Source organism: Podarcis erhardii (assembly GCF_964252035.2).
Source record: "Podarcis erhardii genome assembly, chromosome: 2".
Taxonomy (NCBI): Eukaryota; Metazoa; Chordata; class Lepidosauria; order Squamata; family Lacertidae; genus Podarcis; species Podarcis erhardii.
The window spans coordinates 67,260,711-67,287,441 of record NC_138498.1 but is presented as its reverse complement, the minus strand read 5'-3'; the positions used below and the strand labels follow the sequence as shown (position 1 = coordinate 67,287,441).

General features: G+C 41.5%; 2 protein-coding genes across 4 annotated transcripts in view; one reads left to right on the top strand and one right to left on the bottom strand.

The window, feature by feature from the left end:
* ITK (IL2 inducible T cell kinase) overlaps positions 1-18,276 on the bottom strand; it is a 37,838-nt gene extending 19,562 nt beyond the window's left edge. Inside the window, exons 1-4 of one of the 2 annotated variants that reach the window (XM_081851531.1) lie at positions 18,064-18,276; positions 16,568-16,692; positions 1,875-1,979; positions 1,004-1,085 (exon numbers count right to left, since the gene is read on the bottom strand). In XM_081851531.1, the coding sequence (XP_081707657.1) occupies positions 1,004-1,085; positions 1,875-1,979; positions 16,568-16,636 (256 nt within the window). In that variant the 5' untranslated portion in view covers positions 16,637-16,692; positions 18,064-18,276. Of the gene's footprint in view, positions 1-1,003; positions 1,086-1,874; positions 1,980-13,946; positions 14,213-16,567; positions 16,693-18,063 lie in introns of those variants that run through there. The other variant, XM_081851530.1, reaches the window with a different exon arrangement.
* On the top strand, positions 17,618-20,892 carry MED7 (mediator complex subunit 7). 2 transcript variants are annotated; one of them, XM_081851587.1, is made up of 2 exons: positions 17,618-17,749; positions 20,001-20,892. In XM_081851587.1, exon 2 carries the CDS (start codon positions 20,018-20,020, stop codon positions 20,708-20,710), a length of 693 nt encoding a protein of 230 aa, XP_081707713.1. In that variant the 5' UTR covers positions 17,618-17,749; positions 20,001-20,017; the 3' UTR covers positions 20,711-20,892. The 2 variants fall into 2 exon arrangements, with proteins under 2 accessions (XP_081707713.1, XP_081707714.1); XM_081851588.1 differs by having other exon boundaries at positions 17,662-17,782.
* The last annotated feature ends 5,839 nt before the right edge of the window (positions 20,893-26,731 follow it).

The following is a 26,731-nucleotide window of genomic DNA, read 5'->3' as shown; positions in this document are numbered from 1 at the left end:
GCCTATCCATCTTGACAATCTTTATCGTTACGTGGCGTTCTGATGAAAAATGCTGTTATAGTACCTCCCATATAAACTGCCAGTGAGTGGGAAGGAGAAGGTGTGACAGAAGGCTCAGTGTAGCTGAAAATTACATTCTACATGCAGAAGGGCACATCTGGTCCATCCCATCATTGTGGGCTACAATTGGAAGTGGCCAGCCAGCAGAGATACAATAATTTCTCTTCTTTGGCTAGGCCAAATTTCCAAAAGAAATACAGCTGGATTACTGAATATGTAACAGCTATGTTACATGGAGTGAAGCAACAGATTCCAGACTGCACTATTTTAAATTACCGATGTGGGGATCGTGGTTGTTGCATTTAAAAAATAATAATAATAAGTTTCCCTATGTCAAAAGTCCCTAGCATGCACAGAAAATTATTTACTATAGGTATTTTTATACCATTTCAGTGATAGTCCCTAGCATATGGGGGAATGCTAAAACATTCTTGCTGTTGTGTTTACGTATTTACTATGTGAAGGAAGCTTCGGTGCTTTTGCCCACACTGGGGGACAAACAAAAAGATATGATCCCTCATTTGCAGTCTGAAATGGTTCAGTCCAGAGTGCCAGCAACTCACAATTCAGCTCAAAAGTGACACAAAGACAGCATACGAGCTGAAGCAGAAATTGCCTTCCTGCATGCCCATCAATCAATCAATCAAAAAAAATATTATACAAAGGTTTTTGTAGCAGCATTTCTGTATGCTGACAGCAGGAGAGAGGCTTATAAGCATTTCAGGAGGCAGTTGTGCTCATACTTTACTGGGGAGTAAATCCCATGGAACCCAACAGGATGATTGCACTCAAAAGGAACTCAATAGTAGACATGCAGTATTGGCAGCATATGTGAAAGTGGCTGAAGTGGGCTCTGAGTCATTAAAGTTTATGCTACAACAATAGTTTTGATCCTGCTCTTAGAATATTTATTGACCTGAGAGGTTACACTGTGATCAGTTACCTTCTTTCAGAGCCAGCACCCATTTCTGACAGCTCGCTTGGCTGGGAGCAAAGACGTACAGCAGATAGTTGTCATGAAAAATCTACAACATGAAAAAAGGTGCATAGAATACATTCCAGGCCAAATAGGAAAATAACCTACTTCTGACATAAGTACTCTTTAAAAGTCAAAATATGGCATGGATATCTATCTATCTATCATCTATCTATCTATATATCTGTAGCAGAAATAAATAATTCAATTATTTGCCAAATTATCTCCAGTTGCATGAGTCAAATAAATCACCCATGTTACTCTAATCTGCATCTAGCTCAAAAGCTAACTGCTGCCAAAAGGGTTAGGAATTGTCTTTTAGAAAAGGAAAGCCAGCTGAGTTTTTCCTAATGCTGAATTTCCCCTCCAGATACCCAAATTCGTTCTTGTGCAGTTAAGAAATAGGAAAATAAACATTTTCCAGATACGTTTAAAAGTGAAAAATTGAGGCTTAACATATCCCCTCAGGGAAGAAGCTCCACAGTCTGGGCACTGTTAGCTACAGAAAAGTCTCTCTGACTCTGGTACTTGTCAAACTGGTTGATTTAGCCCAGCTTAGGTTATGGAACTGATAGGGCTCCATAACAAGAAGACACCTTGGTTTCCTGAGGCTTAGCCAATCGCCCCTCACCCCACCCCAGGCAAAGTCAAGGTGAAAGGCAATTTAAGGCAAGCAAAGTTATTTGTCATCTAAAATAGAAAACTCCACCTCTTTTGCTTCTCTCTGGAAGCAAAAATGAATTAAATATCTAAATACTTGCTACCCTTTCATGCCTGATGTGGCTTCATCACTCTGCCTAATAGGACAGCTGGCCCAGAGTCACAAACTTTCACTTACCTGGAAAGGGTATTTATAGTGACATGGAATTGTTATATCACTTTTCACAATTTCTACACACTTAATCTTTGATAGTTCAATTGAGCCCTTTAGAATTCTTTTTTTCTACAAAAAAAAGAGATAAAAACAACAACACAGGATGCAGTTTGTGTCTGTAATTTTTCTAAAGGGTTATGTTATGAAGTAGGCAGTGCCTGTTCTACTGTTAACATTACAGGACCAAGTCTTGGTTATTCCTTCATATCTGAAAAGCACATTGGAAAAAATCAAGGAAAAAACTTATCTATGTTACAATTTTTAGTACCAATGAAAGAGAGAGAATGCAAAAAGAGATAGAAATAAATATTAAATCAATCTTCCAAACATGCAATTGCTTTATTTTCTGATCAATATAATCATTTCATCTTGCATTTGCCTTTTTAGGCAGAGATTCCAGGACAATTTCTTCTACAAAGTATAACTCATTTGCCTAAAATCTTCTTCCTAACATGCTAGTTTGAATGGAAAATATAAAGATTACTCTTAATGAACATATTCTTATATGCAGTTTTGACTAATGTACACATTTATGCAAAGTAATTTCCCCTAACACATTTTTGTATTTTATTTTTAGTATATGCATTTCTACACACACTTTCCCTATTTCAGCAACAAGATTGCTGACCTGGTCAGTCAGATCATATCTTGCAGTCGCTTCCTGTTCATTTCTGAGTGCAATTCAAACTGATTTTAATCTCCAGCTGCGTAAAAACTTTTCACACTTGCACCTAAGTGATCACTTCCTTCCACAGAAACCTACCTGTTTGTTACGTCTGGCACCAGAGGTCCTTCTCTACATATCCCTGCCACTCTGTAGGCTTGCATAATAATAATAATCATCTTATTATTTATATGCCGCCCATTGGACTGGGCTGCCCAGAGAGCCATGTTTTAGACAATTTTTAAAAAAAGTTTGTATTTTTGTATTTTTACTGTTACTATAATTGCTTTTATATCTAATGTTTTTGATCTGTTTTATTTTTGTTTTATGGCTCTCTTTTGTAACCTATCTTGAAAATCTAGATTTAAATATACATTTTCAAAGAAATTAAAAAATAATGTATCTCATCATTTTCATGACACCTGTCCCCATCTCCATTTTGTCACTTACTATTCTCATTTCCCTCCCATAACCTATTTCCCTCCTATAACCTATCACAAACCTTCATAGCTTACAAAAATAATTCACTGCAGGAAAATATATATTAGTAGTTGTGAGGTACAGTACTGACATTCAGAAGCATAATGCATTAAGGAAAATTAGGAAGGGGCTGTAATTAATGTCGATTTTGAAGAACAATATCCCTCCAATTTCAAGTTCTAATTTCAGCGCTTAAGAAATAGATACTAGTTTACTGAACAAAATTGAACAAAATCTGCACATATTAATGGTATTTCACATTTCCAGGGGAAGCAATCTCAGTAGCACTCCTACAATGTAGCAATCACCTACACTCCTACAATGTTGCAATCAACTGCAATGATCAGCTGCCCAGTGTTCCTTGAATACACACTGGCTGTATTTGCCAGTAATGTGTACAAGCCACAGTGAAGCTCAGGTTCCCAAGCTCCCCTTTTCTCCTTTGTAATGCTAAACCCTCATTTAACACTACGTGTGAACTGAATCATTGCACCCGATATAGAGAAGCAGCAAGAACTTTTGGACACAAGGAGGAAACAGACCAGCATTTTGCAAATCCAGATAGCAACCTTCACAGTCAGTGTTATTTTCTGATTATATTATGGAGACTTGCTTTTTTATTTTGAACAATGCACTCGTTTAAATGGCATCAATTACCGTATTTTTCGCTCTATAAGACGCACCAGACCACAAAACACACATAGTTTTTGGAGGAGGAAAACAAGAAAAAAAAAAATTCTGAATCTCAGAAGCCAGAACAGCAAGAGGGATCGCTGCGCAGTGAAAGCAGCGATCCCTCTTGCTGTTCTGGCTTCTGGGATAGCTGCGCAGCCTGCATTCGCTCCATAAGACGCACACACATTTCCCCTTACTTTTTAGGAGGGGAAAAGTGAGTCTTATAGAGCAAAAAATACGGTATTTTGTGCTGCAGCCATCTTGGCAGTGGGAAACATGGGCAACTGAGCTGCTTTCTGCAGAAGTCTTGACAGAAATAATCTGCAGGTCTCTGTGGATTCTGCCATGACCGTGAAATTAACATGAAGCTGTGAATTGCCTCCAGGCACCCTGTTCTGATTTCTGTACAGCACCTGAATGGTGTCAAGATTGGAAATATTGCCCTGGTCCCATTCTTGACACACCCTAGGCTAAGGACTAACTGATTAGAGCAACATGTCTTGGCATCAGGTGCTAGGGCACTCTAGGATCTAATACTTATCTCCTTTCTCAGAGCCTCAAAAACAATGCAAAGCGGGAGAGGATCTGAGCAGCAAAGGCTTTTCGTCTCTTTCACACAGTGGTTTTAGCACTGAAAACCCACAATGCACACACTATATGTGAAACACCGCTTAGTGAAACAAAGGAGGCAAAACAACACCTGCATGTTACTCGCATGAATTCCATACAATTAAGCTGTATAATGCATACACACAAAATGCAATAAGTAACCTTGGCTAATCAAGAGGGGAAACAGTCTGGCAGAGCTTGAAGAGGCTCACAACAATTAAAATTCTGCTGCAAACAACACTTAAGGTGAACATCTTTTATTAACAGGCATAGGCAAGGTCTGTTCAAACCTACCTTAACTCTGGTGAAGCAAAAAAAAGTGGGCATGCTAACCCTGTTAGCGCCCACACCGCCAAATGACCATATTAAATGTTTTATTAAAAATATGGCATTCTAAATCAGTCAATACTCCTGTGGTGATTTCACACGTGAGGATTAAAACAGCTTTTGCCTAAATCTCTATGTAATGCTAACGTTCAACCAATATTAAGCAGAATGCAACCAGCCTGGAGGACGGCACTGCCTGATATCGTCCTCCTCCTTAGTCACAGGATGGCTCTTTTAGAAATCAGCAGAGAGGAGGATGGGGACAGAACTAGAATTGGTTCTGCTTGTCACTGACTCTCAGGTGTTAATTGTTGATGGGTGACATTAAGGTCCCCTGTGCTCTCCCTTCTTAAGGTTCTTTATCTTTAAACCACACTTGGACCAAACAGGCCTTCAAACAGAGAGGTCTTCCAAACAGAGGACTGACGGCCCTTCAAATAGAGGATTATCCCTTGTAAAGTAGGGCACACTTCTGATGGTGGTGGAACTATGACAAGTGCCCTCCTTCTGCCTATCTTGAGGGGGGTCGGTTGGGATAGAGGCAGCATTTCAGATATCTGAAGCATAAGTTATTTAGGGCTTTAAACACCAGTGTGAACACCATGGGCCTGGAAACAAACTGGCAATCAACATGGGAAATAACATTTCCCCTTGAGGAAGGTTGGTGTTCAGATTGCATTAGGGATTAAAGGGCACATTTCATCTAGCTACTTCACTGGGGAAACCTGCCTCAGACATTGAGAATCCTGACTCAATGTGAACATGGATTCATGGGGGGGGGCACTAGCGGGCGCATTGGAAGATGGCCGACAATACCATCTCTCCGACCCACACGGGGTAATTAAGAGGCTGTTATGGGAGTAGGCAGCCTCCCTTGTTGCCCCAAGGAAATGGGGAACACTGCCCTTGCCTGCGGTGCCCATAAATCACCCCCTAATTCAAAAGAAGGTTGTGAGGGCCCTAGGCAGAATGCCCCCGTGTGGACATCGGCTCTCCTGGACGCTGTCTCTGATCGCGCACTAGTTACAGCAATTTGGAATAATTAATTACAAAAGAAGCAAATGCACATATTTCAAGTGAAGAAGGGGAGTGAAGTCTGCTAATTTAAGTGACCTCTGCGAAAGAAGACGTCGGGCTGGAGAAACAGGAATATTTTACGATGAAGATACACCAAAGGCGGGGTATGTTGACAACGAGGCTGAATGGGGGGGGGGAACCTTTTTTACTTTCCTTCTATGTGATTTACAAGAACCCCTCCTCATTAGAACCGTCGATTGAACTGACCCAAGCAGGATGATTAAGGTCTGTGTGGAGATAAACTTTAACCAAAAGTATGCTTTATGGAGACTGAGAAGCAATAAGAGCTTTTGGGAATGGCGCAGCAATTAATTCGGAGTCGCCATCTTGCCAAAGGATTTATAGCTGGGAAGAAAAACGGATTTGTTTTCTGCATTCCTAGTGAATCTCCTCAGAGGTTTTGAGAAAGGAGGCAGATTGGTGAAGATTAATGACGCTAAGACTGTTTTGATGTATGGAAGTGGTGTTATATGGAAAACGTCTGGATATGGCTACTGGATAAAAAATATATATATATCCACGCATTACAAATTGTTCTAACCAGCTTGCGGAGACTATCAGAGGTCACAAAGAGAAAGGAAAAATATATGAAAATAACAACAAGAGATGTGGAAAAATAATAAAAGGACTGGATAGTACTGTGAACATCATAAGGTTAGATTTGTGGACATTAAAACAGCAGTAAGAAGTAAGAAGCTGATTGGATCCCTTCGGAACTTGAAATATGGGTACCCCCAACAAAAATTTAAAATTCGGCTGTGTAAAGGAATTGCTGAAACAGTTAATTAAAGTGGAATACAAAAAGGGAGGTGTGAGGAGGTCGCTGAAACAAGTAAATGAAAGTTAAGATACTGAACTTATTAGATGTGTTTTAAATTGTGTTTGTTTGGTTTTGATAATTTAATGTTTGGGGGTTGGTTGTGTGGTGTTTTTGTTTTTGTATTGTATTGTATTGTATTGTATTGTATTGTATTGTATTGTATTGTTTTGTTTAATTCTTTGTCTTTCTTTTGCAGTCTTTAAAATGTTAATAAATATTATTTTTAAAAAAATTAAAAAATAAAATTCGGCTGTGTAATTTGGAATTTATGTAATTTGGTTTGATTTGATGTGATTGGTCGATTAATAAAAATTATTCTTAAAAAAAACCAAAACATGGATTCATACAGGCATAACCTAATGGAAATGAATAATGCAATCCTTTAGTAATGCTCACAAAGAGACACACACACCCGGTGCCGCTGCCACTGCCACTGCTTCCTTGATTCAATCTCCAGAGCTAACAGAACAGAAAGGAGAAAACAATTATCACTGTCACTTAAACCAGCAGTTATGAATCAGAATGCACACTGGGAGAAGGCCCTTTGAACAGCAAGAGGCCTTTTTACATAGTCACTTTTCAAAGTACAATTGCACTTTAAATTATTCTTGATCCATGTGCATCAAGGTTCAAGAGACAAACAGCACAAGTTATGCATTGTTCCTGGGTCCATACAGACTTCACTGAAGGAAACAGCACAAGAGGAAAGATATACAAAACAATACTTTGCAAGGGGACATCTATATGCCATTTTTGAAAATCAAGAAAAAGCAAATAAAATGAAATTGGCTTTTTGAGAAATGAGGAAGCATAACTAACAGCAGGGGTTTGGTGCAAGGAAGGAAAATACAGAAATGTGTGAGTTATATATCAAAATAGACTCCAGAAACTATAAGAAACTCTCTCTGTGTGTGCATGGAATTGTCCACCTATTGTGGAAGCTCCTGCATTGACTATAATACACACACACGGTTTTCATCATTGTTAACAAATACAAATACAACCTACATACATATACAATGGCACTGTACAAAAATACTGTACTCTAAGACTTTTGATATTTGGAGAAACTGAAATAATCACTATTCAGATAATATTGTTAAAGACACCTCTTGCTCTGCTTAATATCTGAGACCAGGTCTTTATTTGAATTGAAATGATTGTTGTATTCTATCAGTGTTTATGTGTTGTAAACCACTTTGGAATTTTAAATGTTTTAAATAAACTAGGGAAATGTTATTAAATAAACCAATACAAATAAACATGTTGCAGATGCCATGAGGCTTGGAGGGTCTCTGCCCCAAATCATTGAGTGGCGGGGTGGAATGCACTTTGGACAATATCAAGATATGTAATGAAGTTGTGTGCATTTATGAGGAAGAGAGAGCAAAAAGACCTGGTGAAACAGCAGCTCTGAGTCTCTTACGGCAGCTAAACCTACAAAAGACACAGGGTAAGGTGGCTTTGTTCAATATCGGCAATAAATAGCTGTTTCAGGTGCAGTTCTGTGTCTCTTGACTGTCACCTTTGTTCATTATTGTCTCTGCAGCAATACTATGCTGTTTTACATTCTATTTTACACTGCAGCTGTTGCTATCTCAAAGAATTGTGATGGCAAAACACTTCTAACACAGTAAAAGCATTTCAATGAAACATCCAATAGATTTCATCAAAGGTCATCCTGGCTGACCAAGTGGCTGAAGCCTGGAGAGATGCTTGCTATTAAAGAGAGGCAGGGAGAACCACAGTGGATGCAATGAACTAAATTTCTAAATATACATATTTTTGTGCTCTCTGCCACAACGTTCTCCACCGAGAACCAAGAAACAACCTAGCTCCCAGCCACTGAAACCATCCATGGTATTGTACTGATTTTGTAGTCCGCTTTTAAAAAAAAAAAGAGAGAAGAAAAACCGATGAAATATGTTGCTATTAGGAGAATTAAGAGCTATGTTCTTCCTAACTGCAAAGCTGTGGTCTTCTTAAATGCAAGCTTTGCTATGACTTTTAAAACTCTAATTCTCATCCCTGGAACAGAAAGCTCTTTCTCCTCTCATGTTTAGTGCATAATTGCCATTAACATTAATGAAAGGTTTGTACATACATCAGGGGAAGAATGAACCTCAGAAAATCCAGCAACAATAAGGATCTGTGTCTTCTAAATTTCATTATACAGTACACAATGAGGGGCCATCTTACCATGAAGTAAAGCGTGCATAATAGATATGTGTTTTCGAGATTGCCGCCCTGCATAAATCCACCAGTGTCTTGTAATCCGTGTCCCTATTATAACATGCAAATTGCTGCTGCAGACAAAACTCTCTCTTTTTCCCTCACAGTCTGATTTCACATATACTGTACTGACGTATACATTCCTAACCGTGCGTATGCCAACAGTCTGACTGACAACAAAAATGTGTCCATTAGCGAAGACTGTCTTGCGGACTGCAAATTTGTCAGCAACTTCAACAATTTCAGTTTACTTATTTGATTTTAAAAAGCTGTCTTAACAGCTGAGGGTGGCTGGGGTGAGGACATTTTGCAGTGGGAAAATTGTCAAAAGAAGAGCAAGTTAAGAGGCCCCTAGTTCTCTCCATCATGCCAGTCTTCCTCTTAAAATTGCAGTCTTAGTGTAGGAGAGAAACAAAGTCTCCACGTCCCCCCCGCAAAAGAATGGAACCACGTATAACAAACAAAACCTTCACTGCCCCAGAATCACATACCTGTCCCAGAACAACATGCAATGTACACGTAGGTGCGCTATTGGAAAAGATAATTTATTTGGGAAACGCAGTGTGTTAAGGCAGCAGTATTGCTCTTTCAGCAGACCTGAGAAATAGGCCCGCAAAAGATTTCATTTGCCAAAGGCTGCTATTGGGATCTATTAAAATCTGAGTTTTGCTACAGGTTATTTGAAGATTAAGGGTCAAAATAGACAGTAAGACTGTCCATAAGAGCATAAGATTAACTTGCTGGATCAAGCCAATGTCCCATCTAGCCCAGCATCTTGTTCTCACAGTGGCCAACCAGGTGTCTGTGTGAAGCCCGGCAAGCAGAACAGCATCTAAAGCAGGGGTCAGCAAACTTTTTCAGCAGGGGGCTTGTTATGTACTGAGTTGAATAGGATCCAAACTGCAGCAGTCTGATTGGTCCTAGAACAATAGGATCCAAATTGCAGCAGTCTGATTGGTCCTAGAACAATAGGATTCAGAATGCAGCAGTCTGATTGGTCCTAAAACAATGCAGCAGTATGATTGGTTGGCAGGAACCACCCAATCATGCTCCAGATATAAGTGAATCCACAACCTGATTGGCTTACAGTAGAATTCCAGAATTAGCCAATCATGTGCAGCCCATTGTGTAAATAATGTATATAAAGCAGATACTTTGAGGGGACTTTCATTCATTCCTCCTCACCACTATGAGCTGAATAAAGAGCATGAAATCACTTTGCGACTCTGAGTATATTTCAGGGCTGGTCCACTGTCCCTCAGACCTTGTGGGGGGCTAGACTATATTTTGGGAAGAAAGATAAAATGAACAAATTCCTATGCCCCACAAATAACCCAGAGATGCATTTTAAATAAAAGCACACATTCTACTCATGTAAAAACATGCTGATTCCAGGACCATCCACAGGCCGGATTTAAAAGGTGATTGGGCCAGATTTGGCCCCCGGGCCTTAGTTTGCCTACCCATGATCCAAAGGCAGCAGCCACCCTGCTTTCTTATTTTAATTAATAGCATACATTAGGGAGGAACATCTGCATCAGGACTGCAGCATCTTCCCTCACCAGCCATTATCCCAACAAAAAACCCCTCTGCACTAGTGATCCTTCTCCCACACTAAAATAAGTGGGAATTTTCATTCGACACCCTACACTTGCATGCTGCAATCCTGACAAAAATTACCCCTATTCTGCCTTTTTTTATTCTTAAAAACAACAACACATCTAGTGTCTTGTAAATTGTATTCTAACAGTGTAATCCTAAACATGTTTACATACAAGCAGTTCAATGGTGCACAAGGGGTCTTCCCTAGCAAATATGTTTAGAAGTGCACTTTAAAGTGCAGGATCAGGCTATGTATCTTAAAATGTATTTATTTTAATTATGTATTTTATTAGCTTAATACCATCATTCTAAGTGATGCACAACAGGGACAGAGCATCAAATCAGAAAAACACACTTAAAATGCCTGTTGATTTTTTAAAAAAGCATTTACTGTGCCAGTCATCACCATTTATTCCATGGCCTTAAATTATACCACAAAACTAGTGTTAAAAAGTGGGTAAGTGTCCTTATATTCATAGATAATGGGTACTAAATCCCCCTGTATTCAATGTGTCTTACTCCCAGGTAAGCAAGCCTAGGATTGCAGCCTAAATGTTGGGTTAAAATAAAGTCTTAGGTCATGAGATATATAACAAGATCAAATGCAAAACATAGTTTCAGATTACCAGGGATTAAGGGCCAGATTAGACAATATGCAGGAGATCTATGACCAGGAGAGGCATCTATATTGGATTAGAGCAGAAATAATGTTGGGGGCAGTGTGTGCTTCAACACCCCCACCCCACCCTAGTACAGTTTACCAGCAAAGAGTAATTTGGAGGGGGGGGGGAAGCACCTGGAAAGATATTTCTGTTAGGAAAATCTGTACAGTCTCTAAACTGGAGCAGTAACATGTTCCAGAGCAGGGCCCTCCTATGTGCATTTTCTTCAAAACTAAACAAGTTTATGCACACTTTTTAAAAATGCATTTACTATGAGATATGATTCAACTATAAATCACTCTCTCTTCTGAAGCTGCTATTAGAACTGTAAAGGAAAAAGCATTGGATGTTTTCTACTATGGGATAATACCTTAATAGGGGGTGTTGATGGGAGAATGGGTTGAGGGTGTAAAACCCTTCTCCCTCCCAGTTCTGCAGCCATAATCCCATTTTTGGTTGCTTTTAAGTTAAACTTAATTGGAAAATCTGATCACATATTCTACTATGTCTCATCTGTTTTGGCTCTAGGAATCTAGGTAAAGGTAAAAGGACCCCTGACCATTAGGTCCAGTCACGGACGACTCTGGGGTTGCGGCGCTCATCTTGCTTTACTGGCCGAGGGAGCCGGCATACAGCTTCTGGGTCATGTGGCCAGCATGACTAAGCTGCTTCTGGCGAACCAGAGCAGTGCACGGAAACACCGTTTACCTTCCAGCCACAGCGGTACCTATTTATCTACTTGCACTTTGACATGCTTTCGAACTGCTAGGTTGGCAGGAATCTACCTCCATCCAAATTTCTATGTACAGTATGTACATAATTTTAAGAGATGTGCTCCTTTCAGGTCCTCGATGGAAGATTCTACTTTTTCTTATCCATTTCCTACTTTTTTCTATGCTATATGCACACAGGCTTGCATCAACTAAGGATGCAAGGAGGCACCAATTTTCATCTGGTCCTGTCCTTGTTGTAATCAGTATCGTTTCTGTTCCACTACAGAAGCTTCTGCTAAAACCTACATTGTTTGTCTTGCTATCTCGCTATGGCCAAATTTGACATAATTTCAATACATTTCAGTAGAATGGAAGGGAAACAGTAGAAGGGAAACATCAAAAGCAATGCAGAAAATAACACAATTAGTTATAACATTTACAGATTAAAGGGGGGGAAATGACAACAGTGAATACTGCTCAACTTCTCTTGTGTCGTTTCTATTCCTGACCTATGACGAACAGGAAGGCTGTGGCAACTTCTGCTCCTGTTTCCATTTCAGACAGAATCCTTTAGCATAACCACTTAGTCCCACACTGAGCAAAAGATTCCTGCATTGCAGAGGGTTGGACTAGATGACACCTGTGGCCCCTTCCAACTCTACGATTCTATGATCCCTAGCATCAACTGAGTCCTATCAAAATTAGTGGTGCTAAACAGAGTAGGTTTTAGTCTTACACTGCATAGTTAACCTAAATCTAAAATCTGTGTAGGGGAGTCCTAATTCAAATATGCTGCCCTTTTAACAGCAATGAAAGAAGAAAGCAGCTAGAAGTCTTGTCCTTCCTGCTATAAAAAAAGACAGGTTGCAAAGGTATCAATGGGCCTTTGGAGCAGTTGGGGTAGGAAGAGGCACTTACTCTGTAAGCTCTTTAATAGTTTCTCCATATTGGATCTGCCATCTCAAGAAGTGAACAAACTTATTAATAATGACATGAGAGCATCCTACCTATTGTCCTCTCCTACCCTGGACCGTAGGTGTTGCCTAATCAACATCATCAGTACCATATGAAAGAAGAGAAATGTAGTTGTTCCTCTTCTTGCCTGTTCGCTTTATTACCATGTTATCTGCACACAACTCCTGTTACTGCACTGTTCTTTAGGTGTGGTCTGTAGCATTTGAGGGATGAGAGCAGACAAAAGGACTGCAAAAGCTAGGGAAATATTTTTTCCAGCTGGAAATATAACAGGCAACATCCAGCACCTGTGGCAAATATGCCAACAAAATCTTAGCACCCTGAGCCTGAACATTGGGTCTGAACTATCTACCTACAATGTTTATCTAAGCTTCTCCAACAACACAGAGAGAAAACAACCATTAGATTTCAATAAAATGGAACAATGACCAGCAAACTCCTTAGAAAGCAAGCAGCTTTTTAGCTGATGACAAAAGCCATGCAGGGGCAGGGAGGTGACCAATGGGACCCCCAATAGCAGAAGCTGTAACCACAGGCTAGCTGTTACTTAGTCCCGCTGTGGTATTTTAGCATGCCATATCAATTCTTTCCAAGGATATCCTAATCCCTGAAACAATAGTTCTGTCTGGACAATGAGACTTTGTGTGGTGTTCAAGGAACAGATTTGGGTGATACTTAAATGATGGGGTAGTGTTTGTGTTTTGTGTGTAAGTAAGACTGGTGTCCTGTATGGCTCTGCAGGACTTGGCTCCATTTCCGTTTTTTCAAAGCCACAGAAGATAAAATGCCCTGATAAACGTTTCAGCTTGCAGTTAAAAGACTGCTCTAGAACCCTCAAACCACTGAGAATCAACATTCTCGTATCTACATCAAGCTGTCCGCCTTCTTGGCGTCTATAAACTTACAATGACATACAATGAGGCAAACAATGCTTTTTAAATCAGTTGTGGATGCCTTGAAACAGTTCTCCTGGAAAGGAACAAGCACTATCGTATCTTTATTCAGAACCCTAAAATAAAATAAGAATGCATGGTTTACACATAGGACAATTTTGTTCAAACATAAAGCAAACACAATCGCTGGGAAAGCCACTATCACATAAGCTAGCCCCAGATTACCTCATTCACTCAGTTTCTCCCTACCCCTTCGTTATCCTTTGATAAGATGCTCTGAAAAAGATATGGGAGACAACACACATACCCCAAGACGATGCTCAAAGTACGCCAGCCTTGATTTTGTCAAAACGAAGAATCGTACTTTAAAATTGGAGGGAGACGTCCTTCTCTTTTGCTGAGACTTTTTGATAAGCTCTTCTTCAAGAAGAACACCGTTGTTCATTGTTCATCAAGTAACAGGGGCCCTTCCAGGATGGAAAGGCACCGGCCCCAATACCAGAGCACATAAGCCTGGGAAAGAGAATTCATGTGATAGACACTGTTGTCTTTCACAAAAGTGGATGCAAAAAGCAGCGTAGGTGCTTATCTTTCCATCTGTCATTCAGGCAGTGCTGCTCAGCTAGCTTCCTTTCTGATGTAAAAACCATAACCACATCCTTTCATACACTGTCACCTGAAAAGTGCACACTATATTATTTTATATGCTCATAGAAAGGGAGGTGGAAATGAATAAGAAAAAGAAAATGGAAAGGTAAATCAGGCACCGAATTTAAAAAAAAGCCAAGAGAAAGTCGCTTACAATTTACCTAATAAACACAATAATAATAAAGGAATGAATGCGTAAAGCATAAACATTAGGTCTGATGAAGTCCACACCCGCTATTTAAGTAACTGATAGGTCTGATGTTTCCATAGACAGCCCTTTAAACTTGCACGTCTTGCTGTCATCTGAGATTTATTAATTTATTGTATCAGGTATGGCCTAACTTCTCAATATCTCACCAAATAAGATTGTTTAGAAAACCTTTCCCAAGACTTAAGACTAAATGGGACATATTTGAAAAGGGTCAAAAGAGATATATAGCCAGTTCTATAGCATTATCTTAAAAAGTAGAGACATCACCTTGCCAACAAAGGTCCGTATAGTAAAAGCCATGGTTTTCCCAGTAGTGATGTATGGAAGTGAGAGCTGGACCATAAAGAAGGCTGATCGCCGAAGAATTGATGCTTTTGAACTATGGTGCTGGAGGAGACTCTTGAGAGTCCCATGGACTGCAAGAAGATCAAACCTATCCATTCTTAAGGAAATCAGCCCTGAGTGCTCACTGGAAGGACAGATCGTGAAGCTGAGGCTCCAATACTTTGGCCACCTCATGAGAAGAGAAGACTCCCTGGAAAAGACCCTGATGTTGGGAAAGATGGAGGGCACAAGGAGAAGGGGACGACAGAGGACGAGATGGTTGGATAGTGTCTTCGAAGCTACAAACAAACTGTGGGAGGCAGTGGAAGACAGAAGTGCCTGGCGTGCTCTGGTCCATGGGGTCACGAAGAGTCGGACACGACTAAACAACAAAACAACAACATAGCATTATTGCTAATAGTCCTATGTTTATGTGTTTTTTTAATTTGAAATACATTTTTTAAATGTTTGATGGAATTTTTTTCATGTGTATCGTTATTACGTATGGATTTTTGCTTGTAAACCCCTTAGAAGCCATTATGGCTGTATATAAATCATCATCATCTCTAATTGCTGATTGTGTTTGATATATAGGGACCCTTATTGCATATTGTATTTTATCACTGGATTATGGCACTGACCCATGACAGGGCCTTCTTGGAAGTGGTTCCCCATTCACAGGATGCCTGCCCTGGTGATGAGCATCTCTCTCCCTCATTATTAACTTCAGGAGGAATTTAAAAATATTTCTGTTCATCAGACATTTGATAACTGAAAGATACTGTTCCTGGCAACCGTGAAATCACCTGTGAGAGTATGTGTCTGTTTTTAGATTTTATATATATATATATATATATATGCACTGCAATGAATAAACAATTAAATTTAAAAATTACATGACATGGGAGATTTGTAATTAGGGCTGTAATACTATACAAAATTTCCTAGGAATAACTTCAATTGAATTCAATGCTCTTTACTTCTGAGCAGAAATGTATTGAATTGTACTGTTAATAAGTACATAACAGGAGCCCTCGTTAGATCAAACCAAAGTCCATCTAGTTCACACAGTGGCGGACCAGATAACCACGGGAAGCCCACACACAGTACATGAGCACAACAGCACTCTACTTTTATTTCAAAGCAGCCAAAGGGTGTTACTAATTTGATATGAGAAGCAGAACCCAGAGTAAGATTTTTTTATCCCTTTTCTTGTTATTTCTCACACCTAAATCACCGTCAGAGACTACTGTTTGCCTCATCAGGCAAAAAAGCAAGTACAAAGAACATTAAAAATACACCTCCATTGAGGTTTGCACCATTTTTTTATCCCAAAAAGTATTTTCACTTTTTCAGCGCTTTCCATACACAGTGGTACCTCGGGTTACATATGCTTCAGGTTACAGACTCCGCTAACCCAGAAATAGCGCTTCAGGTTAAGAACTTTACTTCAGGATAAGAACAGAAATCGTGCTCCAGCGGCGCAGCAACAGCAGCAGCAGGAGGCCCCATTAGCTAAAGTGGTGCTTCAGGTTAAGAACAGTTTCAGGTTAAGTACGGACCTCCGGAACGAATTAAGTACTTAACCTTAAGTACCACTGTAATAATTTCACAAAACTAAAATAATAAAGACAATGTTTGTATTCCTTTCAGGACAGTATCACTGCTGCTCCCTACTGCCTAACACAAAGAGAAATGTAATTTAAGTGCTGTATCTTATATTAACATAAGACGATATCACCTACCAGAATTAATTCTTCACTTGTAAATATTTGGCTGTAGATATTCTCCTGGTGCTGTACATCCTGAGACATGACTCTGCTTTTATTACACTGTTGATTTATACATGATGTATGCAAATTCCAAGCTCCTTTGCATTGTGTTAGAAAGAGAATATTCCAGACCATGGGCCGATGTGGCCCAATGGAGCCTGTCCACCTGGCCCCTGGGACATATTTGGCTCTGCCCTTGGGCTGCTTGAGCTTCTTATTAGGCTGGAGAAGTTTCCCTACTCCTATTCTGTTTTGTTCCAAGGACTATTATGCAAAACCAGTGTGGACCAGTGGAATCCCGATAGCGCATAAGCCCCAGATATGTGAAAGCCCAAAGACCCACTCTGGTGTTATGCTCAGCGGAGGGAGCCCTTTTGGTGGGCATGGCAGAGAGCATTCTCTGTGGCAGTTTCAAAATTGTGGAATTCCCTCCCCACAGATTTCTGTAGCCTGTGTTGAAGACGCACCTCTTTACCCTGAGCTTTGACAACTGCCAGGGTATTTTTGTGTCAGTGCTCACAAACACTCTGTACTGTATTGCCACTTTCCCCCTCCTTTTGCCAAAGGCAGCCATTTTGTGCTGGCACACACAGAGCACTTATATTTCAGGACCACCTTTAATTTTTTACCCCAAAAAGCATATACAGTATGCATATATTAGAAGCCATTCTATTCATGAGATCGTAATTTGTTTTTAAATTGTTTTAACATAAAATTTTAAATTGATGTAGCCCACCCTGGGATCTTATGGTGTCGGGAAAGTAAGAAATTGCATTTTTGGCATGGTCCCCTATGAGCGTCTCTTGCGATCTCACCCCTTCAATGATGAGACCAGAATCACAAAGAAACCAGGAAGTCCTGTGCGTGGAAGAATGGCCAGTCTAGGAGGCTCCGCGTTCTAATATCTATGGCGAAGAGGATGACGAAACCTCCTTGGATATCAGGAGCTGCCAATCAGAAAGCAACTCTTTCACTCCGCCCGCGGTTAAGTCTATGGCTGTTGCTCCCGCCCTCCGTCCCCTGCCTGTCGCCCCGACGCGTAAGCCAATAGGGAGGCAGGAAGCCGGAAGTGGCTCTGTGCCGGTAGTTGCGGGGTGGGAAGAAGCGGAGGGAAGCGAAGCAGGAACGGAGGCGGCAGCTGCGAAGGGAGACCAGGTGAGTTGCGCCGATTTGTGCCTGCAGAACCAGGTAGGGCCAGGGCTCCTGAAGTGGGGGGGGGGGAGAGGAATGTTGCGGGGGGCGGGGTTCCTTTTGATTTTGAACCGCCATTTGCCCGCCGTTTCAAAAGCTCTTGTCTGCCCCTCCCTTTAAAAATGGTGAGAATCTAAACTGCTACTTGAGCTGGAAGGGATCTTCAGAAGAGACTTTTTTTTTTCCTTTCACGACAGTGAAAACGCACTAAGGTCGACTCAGCCGCCCATATTACATTTTTAAAAATGCATTCTATTAAAAATACATTAAATCCTTACAGTCCACAGAAGTCGAGTCGGGTTATCTTTAGGCGCCAGGCGAAAACATTCCTCTCCTTCCAGGACTTTGGCTAATTAAACAATCTATGGGCGTTCAAATTGTGTGTGTGTGTGATTCTGATGATTGTTACGATGTTACATATTTTTGTCATTTTATTTGTATGCCGCCTTTCCATTGTTAAAACCATGCTCAAGGTGGCTTACGGCAGGAAAATGTGTTGTTGTTTAGTCGTGTCCGACTCTTCGTGACCCCATGGACCAGAGCATGCCAGGCACTCCTGTCTTCCACTGCCTCCCGCAGTTTGGTCAGACTCATGTTCGTAGCTTCGAGAACGCTGTCCAACCATCTCCTCCTCTGTCGTCCCCTTCTCCTTGTGCCCTCCATCTTTCCCAACATCAGGGTCTTTTCCAGAGAGTCTTCTCTTCTCATGAGGTGGCCAATAATGTGTACAATTATGTGTACATAATCCCAAACGTAGCAGAAGTAGCTGTAAATAAATTAAAACATATCAGAAAGACTACAACCAAAGTGAACAATTTCTGCATTAAGTCATGAAAGATTTAAATGTGCAAAAAAATTGTATTGACCAAAGCCCCTAAAAATAAGCTCGGCATTTGTAGGTGCAGTCAGTCCGGGCTCCACCCTCTCAGGCCAGGAAGGAAGGGAGCGGCTGTTCCAGAACTCACAGCCAAGATTTGTTTTTATACCGTAAACTGCTTTGTAGTACTTGGATGAAGGGCAGTACAGTAGTACCTCAGGTTACAGATGCTTCAGGTTACAGACTGCTAACCCAGAAAAAGTGCTTCAGGTTAAGAACTTTGCTTCAGGATGAGAACAGAAATCAGGCTCCAGCAGCGTGGCAGCAGCAGGAGGCCCCATTAGCTAAAGTGGTGCTTCAGGTTAAGGACAGTTTCAGGTTAAGTACGGACCTCTGGAACGAATTAAGTACTTAACCCGAGGTACCACTATATATCAATTTAATAAATAATAACAGTAGTGTTTGTTACTGGGAGGAATTGTTTTGGATCAGGAAAAAGTAAGCGAGGTGACTGTGCGTTGCTCCCTGATCCATGAGCAACACGGAAACCATGCTATTTAAACATTTACCTGGGAGTAAATCCCATTAAGTCCCATATATCTTTAGGCACCAAGCAAAAACCTTCCTCTTTAAAGAAGCCTTTGACATCTGTCTGTGGCCTCTTAGCATGGGGTGGGACTATAATGTATTTTTAATGTAATAGTTTAATGTATTTTTGTTTCATTTTAATGTCGCTTTGTGGGCTTTTGTTTTGAGTTGGCAAGAAAAAGTGACTGATAAATTTACTAAATAAATAATAATAATACTTCTGAGTAAGTGTGTATATACGATTGCACTCTAAATTCACAGCATGGTTGCAAAATGCATGGATTTATGTAATGCAAGCTGTGGTGTCCATGTAATTTAAGGTGCTTTCTGAAATGAGTTCTGTTTCTGAAATATTGTTGAATAGTTGCTGCCTCTGTCTTGTTAAATGTAGCACAAATTACCATTTCTGTCAATATTTCATTTTATTTTAAATTCTCAGTAATGTTTGTTGTCAAACATTCAAAGGAGCCCAACTAAGTAGCTCAGGCTTCCTCAACCTCAGCCCTCCAGATGTTTTTGGCTTACAACTCGCATGATCCCTAGCTAGTAGAACCAGTGGTCAGGGATATGGGAATTGCAGGCTCAAAACATCTGGAGGGCCGAGGCTGAGGAAGCCTGAAGTAGCTAGTAAATATTTTTCTTAGTAATTTTATCCCATAGCAGGCCTAAAAGGAAAAGGAAAAATTAAACAAACCATTCTCTTCAAGTTTATAAATACTTTTCTCTCTAGTTACTGGTATTAAAATATGGTAGTTGTTGTTTTTGTTTTGCTCTAAAACTAACATTCTAAATAATTGTTCATTATTTTAGTGATTTGATCTTCCACAATGGGTGAACCTCAGCAAGTGAGTGCCCTCCCTGCACCTCCAATGCAATATATTAAAGAATATACAGATGAAAATATCCGTAAAGGTATCACCCCGAAGCCACCGCCACCAATTAAAGATAGCTACATGATGTTTGGAAACCAGTTTCAGTGTGATGAACTAATTATTCGACCATTGGAAAGCCAAGGCATTGAGCGATTACATCCCATGCAGTTTGACCATAAGAAAGAACTGAGGAAACTCAACATGTCTATCCTGATCAACTTCTTGGACCTTTTGGATATATTGATAAGGAGCCCAGGCAGCATAAAACGTGAGGAGAAACTGGAAGACTTAAAACTGCTTTTTGTTCATGTGCATCATCTTATAAATGAATATCGACCCCACCAAGCCAGAGAGACATTGAGAGTCATGATGGAAGTGCAGAAACGTCAGCGTTTGGAAACTGCAGAGAGGTTCCAGAAGCATTTAGAACGAGTTGTTGAAATGATCCAGAACTGCTTGGCCTCTCTGCCAGATGACTTGCCTCACTCAGATGGAGGGATGAGGATAAAAACTGAACCTTTGGACCATGAAGACAGTCTCAGTTGCATTGGACAGAATGACCAGCAGAGAGCAAGCTCTAACCTCAAGAAGGATCAGGTTTTGGATAAAGATGCAAACATGTGTAGCATTATTGATGAAATGACATAAAGACTCTTTGTAGACTTATTTTGAGTTAATAAAAGTTATTGGGAGTGAAAATGAAACTGATGCTGAAGAGTTCAGTAGAGTGTGAGATTTTCTTCTATGCTGCCTTTTGATAGTGATACTTAATGAGCAATCATGGAACATGGTCTGTAAGAGACAATAAACTCTGATTTATTTTTATAGTATTTTAGTGTGCACTATGTTTTTGTCTACTTGGCTTTAAATAAAAGTAAAACAGATAGATGGCTTTATTCTGGAAAGCATCACTTTTGTCATTTGTTACTGCCCAGATTCCACTGATAATTCATTTCCTGATTGTGTGTGGGAAGTTCTGTACTCTGGTGGTTCTTTGTTTCAGTCAGAGCAAAAGACATATTCTACAATATTGATGGACTGTTGCAAACAACGTTATGCCAAATATAAACAAAAAAGCATCCCAAGAATTTCCTTTCTGAATTTTAGTTCATGAATTGAAGTAACTGATTTTGGTTTAACACAACCTTTTTAAAAACAACACACAAATAAATACCTAAATGTTTCCTGTTGAGATGAATGTACTTCTAAAAATACGTCTGTTTGTCACTAAATGTTGCATCTTGCATCATGGGCCCTACGATCATGACACAAGATTCCATTATAGTGCAAGTGCCTCACAGCTTGCTCAGGGACCAGTGAGGTTAACTACAGTTGTTAATCACAGTGGTTTTTATCCATTGATGGTTCCAGTAGCAGAAAGCACGTAAGCGTGTATCTCCCAGACCTCCACCAATTCTGCCTTTGCACCCGCTGCAGCCCTTTGCACAATATCCTGTGCTGTTCCAGAGGGTCCCCCAATATACTGGAGCATGAGTGCTGATAAAAGCAGCAGTAGGTCAAGAGGTTTTTTTGTTTTTAGAATATTGGATAGTTCAATGCTGCCATGGATACAAGTGGAGGTGGAAACTTAGAAGTAGAACCACCAGCCCAAATTGGATAGCAACCCAATGTTGGTACTGCGGGGAGGGGTTTCTGCATGAAAATCAGCTGAGTCCCACTTCCACCCAATGGCTACTGGCTCTCCTGCCAATGGACTTCCTATGTATTTTCCCCTCTTTAAATTAGATTCTCTGGATCAGTGTGTTTTACTTTGAACCCTCGTGATTTTATGAAACATTGTTTCTTTGCCTCAGGAATGAAACAGGAGTGTGCATGTATTAAACATTTCTACTAACTTCACTGCGTATGGCAGGTTTTTTTTTAGTTGTCATTCTTGTGACATTAAGGGTTCAATCATACTTGCAGTGTTTTACCTGTGAGTTGGCAAAAGAGGGCAGCACCTAACTTGCAAATTATGATTATTTTCCTCATAAGTACAATATTATTCTACCCACATTTTAAAAAATGAAGAAATATCTTAGTTGTGGTTTTGCCATGACATGCTATGTTGCTGCCTTCATAAAGAATGTATTTAGTCATATCATGCATTAGGGACATGAGTAAACTAGTTTTGTACACCAAGTACAAGGAGAACCATGTACACCACCTTTAGATCTTTGGAAGATAAAGGTGGTATATAAATGTAAAAAAAGAAATATGTTTCTCTGCTTTGGAGTAATAGTACAGTGACACTTAGAAGCAGGGTGAAAACTACAGCCTTAGATGCAAACACTAAATCAGCTGTAGGATGAAGTAGTTCTCTTCCTTTTCTTCAGGAAACAGCTGAAAAGCATGGTCATTCTTAGAATGTCTTTTACAGTGGTACCTCGGGTTAAGTACTTAATTCGTTCTGGAGGTCCGTACTTAACCTAAAACTGTTCTTAACCTGAAGCACGACTTTAGCTAATGGGGCCTCTTGCTGCTGCCGTGCCGCCAGAGCACAATTTCTGTTCTCATCCTGAAGCAAAGTTCTTAACCCGAGGTACTGTTTCTGGGTTAGCGGAGTCTGTAACCTGAAGCATATGTAACCCGAGGTACCACTGTATATCTGTTGAATGTAATGATTCTCCCTTCCTAGATGGTCCCTGGTGTTCAGAGTTGTGTGCTTGATGCTAATATTGCAGTGCACTTAGTGATGCCCAGCCATAGCAAATGAGATGAAATAATTTAAGTAGATCTAGATTTATTTATTTATTTATCTAGAGCGGTTGCTGAACAGCTTGGTAGGTTTCTGGATGAAACATCAGCTCTGGATCCATTCCAGTCCGGCTTCCGCGCTGGTCATGGGACCGAGACGGCTCTGGTCGCCCTAACAGATGATCTCCGCAGGCAGCTGGATCGAGGCGGGTCGGGGCTGCTGATTCTTCTAGACCTGTCAGCAGCCTTCGACATGGTCGATCACGAACTCCTAGACCACCGCCTTGCCGACGTGGGGATCCAGGGCACAGTCCTTCAATGGCTGCGCTCGTTTCTCTCTGGTCGGGGACAGAGGGTGGCGCTTGGGGGGGAATTGTCATCCCGCCACTCCTTGGTGTGTGGTGTGCCCCAGGGTGCAATACTCTCCCCGATGCTTTTTAACATCTTTATGCGCCCCCTCGCCCAGCTTGTCCGGAGTTTTGGGCTGGGCTGCCATCAGTATGCTGATGACACCCAACTCTATCTGTTGATGGACGGCCACCCGGACTCGGCCCCAGACACACTGATCAGATGCTTGGAGGCTGTGGCTGGATGGTTTCGTGGGAGCCGGTTGAAGTTAAATCCTTCGAAGACAGAGGTCCTCTGGCTGGGACGGGACGACTTGGGACTGAGGGGGCAACTCCCATCTCTTGCGGGGGTGCAATTAGTGCCAGCACCATCCGTTAAGAGTTTGGGTGTAATCTTCGATACCTCCCTCTCTATGGAGGCGCAGATTGCAGCTATAACAAAGGCGGCATTTTTTCATCTCCGCCAAGCTAAGCAGTTGGCTCCTTACCTCTCTCGCCCTGACCTAGCCACTGTGATCCACGCGACGGTCACCTCCAGACTGGATTATTGTAACTCGCTCTACGTGGGGCTGCCCTTGAGACTGACCCAGAAACTCCAACGGGTGCAGAATGCCGCAGCGAGACTCCTTACGGGGTCTTCGCTTAGAGATCACATTCATCCGGTGCTATACAAGCTGCACTGGCTCCCGGTGGAGTACAGGATCAGGTTTAAGGTGCTGGTTTTAACCTTCAAAGCCCTATACGGCCTAGGGCCCTCGTACCTACGGGACCGCCTCTCCTGGTATGCCCCACAGAGGAACTTACGGTCTTCAAATAAAAACACCTTGAAGGTCCCAAGCCACAGAGAGGTTAGGCTGGCCTCAACCAGAGCCAGGGCTTTTTCGGCTGCGGCTCCAACCTGGTGGAACGCTCTGTCACAAGAGACAAGGGCCCTGCAGGACTTGACATCTTTCCGCAGGGCCTGCAAGACAGAGCTGTTCCACCTGGCCTTTTGTTAGGGCGCAGCCTGACTCCCTCCTTTGGCAATCTTTTCAAGACTTTAGCTTATGGTTGCCATTAATTTTGTTTTTAACTCATTTTTATAATGTTTTATAATGTTGTATTGTTTTAGTGTTGTTAGCCGCCCTGAGCCCGGCTTCGGCTGGGGAGGGCGGGATATAAATAAAATTTATTATTATTATTATTATTATTATTTGTAGAGATAATTCTCTACAAATTTCTGTTCTTATCCTGAAAGAAAGTTCTTAACCTGAGGTACTATTTCTGGGTTAGCAGAGTCTGTAACCTGAAGTGACTGTAACCCGAGGTACCACAGTGCTAAGTGTCTCCCGGAGATAGTTTCTTGGCCAACAATTGCTTTTGCCAGTGGGTAGAGGGCCTGGAGGGAGGCGGGTGGCGCTGTGGGTAAAAACTCAGTGCCTAGGACTTGCCGATCATATGGTCGGCGGTTCGAATCCCCGTGGCGGGGTGAGCTCCCGTCTTTCGGTCCCAGCTCCTGCCCACCTAGCAGTTCGAAAGCACCCCTAAGTGCAAGTAGATAAATAGGTACCGCTTTATAGCGGGAAGGTAAACGGCGTTTCTGTGTGCTGCGCTGGTGCTGGCTTGCCAGAGCAGCTTCGTCACGCTGGCCACGTGACCTGGAAGTGTCTGCGGACAGCGCTGGCTCCCGGCCTCTTAAGTGAGATGAGCGCACAACCCTAGAGTCGGACGCGACTGGCCCGTACGGGCAGGGATACCTTTACCTTTAGAGGGCCTGGTGACAAATTCTGTGCTTCTCCACACTCGTCCTGACACAGTTGCTTCCCACTCACTGCATTCTGGGATCGAAAACCATGACTATAACTGTAGGAAATTAAAGAAAACCCCTTCCATGTGATTAGGAGATGGCGATTTTGAAAACTAACTAAATAAAACAAATTGACTTGTGCATAATTTGCATGTCTCCCCTCAAGGCAGGGGAGGCCAGTTAGCTTGGGGGAGACTGCATCCCCAGTCAACTTCCTGCATACCTGCTGATAAACAGGCTCTTCATAAGCTGAGAAAGTGGGAACATTTAAAAGGACTCCTTTTTTATATATAAAAAAGAACAAAATAAAGTGATGATGGAGCATTAGCTTCAAAGGCACTGGTCTGGACCACAGTTAGCTGGACTGCCATGCCTCCTTTGTCCACCATCTCTGGGTGTTATTGTTTTGTATTTACAGTGGTACCTCGCAAGACGAATGCCTCGCAAGACGAAAAATGCGCAAGACGAAAGAGTTTTCCGGTTTTTGAGTCGTTCCGCAAGATGAATATCCCTATGGGCTTGCTTCGCAAGACGAAACATCTTGCGAGTTCTTGCGAGTTTGTTTCCTTTTTCTTAAAGCCGCTAAGCCGCTAATAGCCGCTAAGCCGCTAAGCCATTAATAGCCGCTAAGCCGCTAATAGCCACTAAGCTGCTAATAGCCATGCTTCGCAAGACGAAAAAACCGCAAGACGAAGAGACTCGCAGAACGGATTAATTTCATCTTGCGAGGCACCACTGTAATTCCCACACACCCATGTGGCCTTAGGACAGGTATCAACCAAATTAAGAGCAAAAGTATAGAAGGAAGAGCTATGAATCTTGGCTAAGGGTGAGGTAAGTTGGAATCCAAAAACACTGAGAGGGCCATGGGTTCCTCAACCCAGTGCCCTGTGTTATATATTTGCACTTTGGAATGAAGGGCAAAATACAAATTTAAAACAAACAAATAAAATGTATTTAATCAGTAAATAAAGAATAATTATGTATGTCTTGGCTAGGGAAAATGTCAAGAGTTGAATCAGCAAGAATATAAACACCAGTCTATTCTTGAAATCAGCAATGGACAAGTTCCTTTTTTCTGTTTCATACAGGATGTGGTTTCAGCAGGCTCAAAAAGCTAGACTGAAACAGACAGCAATGGTACAGGGCTGTTTTGCGAGGACTGGCTTGTGACTGTCCACACTAGGTTTATGCACTGGGTATGGGTTAAACTTTTTATTGGGTTGAAGGAGTAATGAGATGAATTGCTATTTTCTTCTCTTACAAAGTAAGATAGGGACATGGGTGGCGCTGTGGGTTAAACCACAGAGCCTAGGACTTGCTGATCAGAAGGTCAGCGGTTCGAATCCCCGCGACGGGGTGAGCTCCCATTGCTCGGTCCCTGCTCCTGCCAACCTAGCAGTTTGAAAGCATGTCAAAGTGCAAGTAGATAAATAGGTACCACTCTGTCGGGAAGGTAAACAGCGTTTCCGTGCACTGGTGGTTCGGAAGCTGTACGCCGGCTCCCTCGGCCAATAAAGCAAGATGAGTGCCGCAACCCCAGAGTTGGCCACGACTGGACCTAATGGTCAGGGGCCCCTTTGCCTTTACAAAGTAACATGCTACTTTTTCGTTTCTCCTTGGTTAAGAAAAGCAATTATTATGCTGAAATTACCAATATATTATTCAGTACATTGCACTCATTATTTATTGAACTTATGGATTTTAACAGGGGCTGTCTCCTAGGAGTTGGGGAGGGATCTACTGCTGGTGGCATTGCTATAAACAATTTATGTTAATCTGAAACTAAATCATTAGTGCATTGTTGTGCACTAATAAAAATTGGTGGTGCTGTTTAGC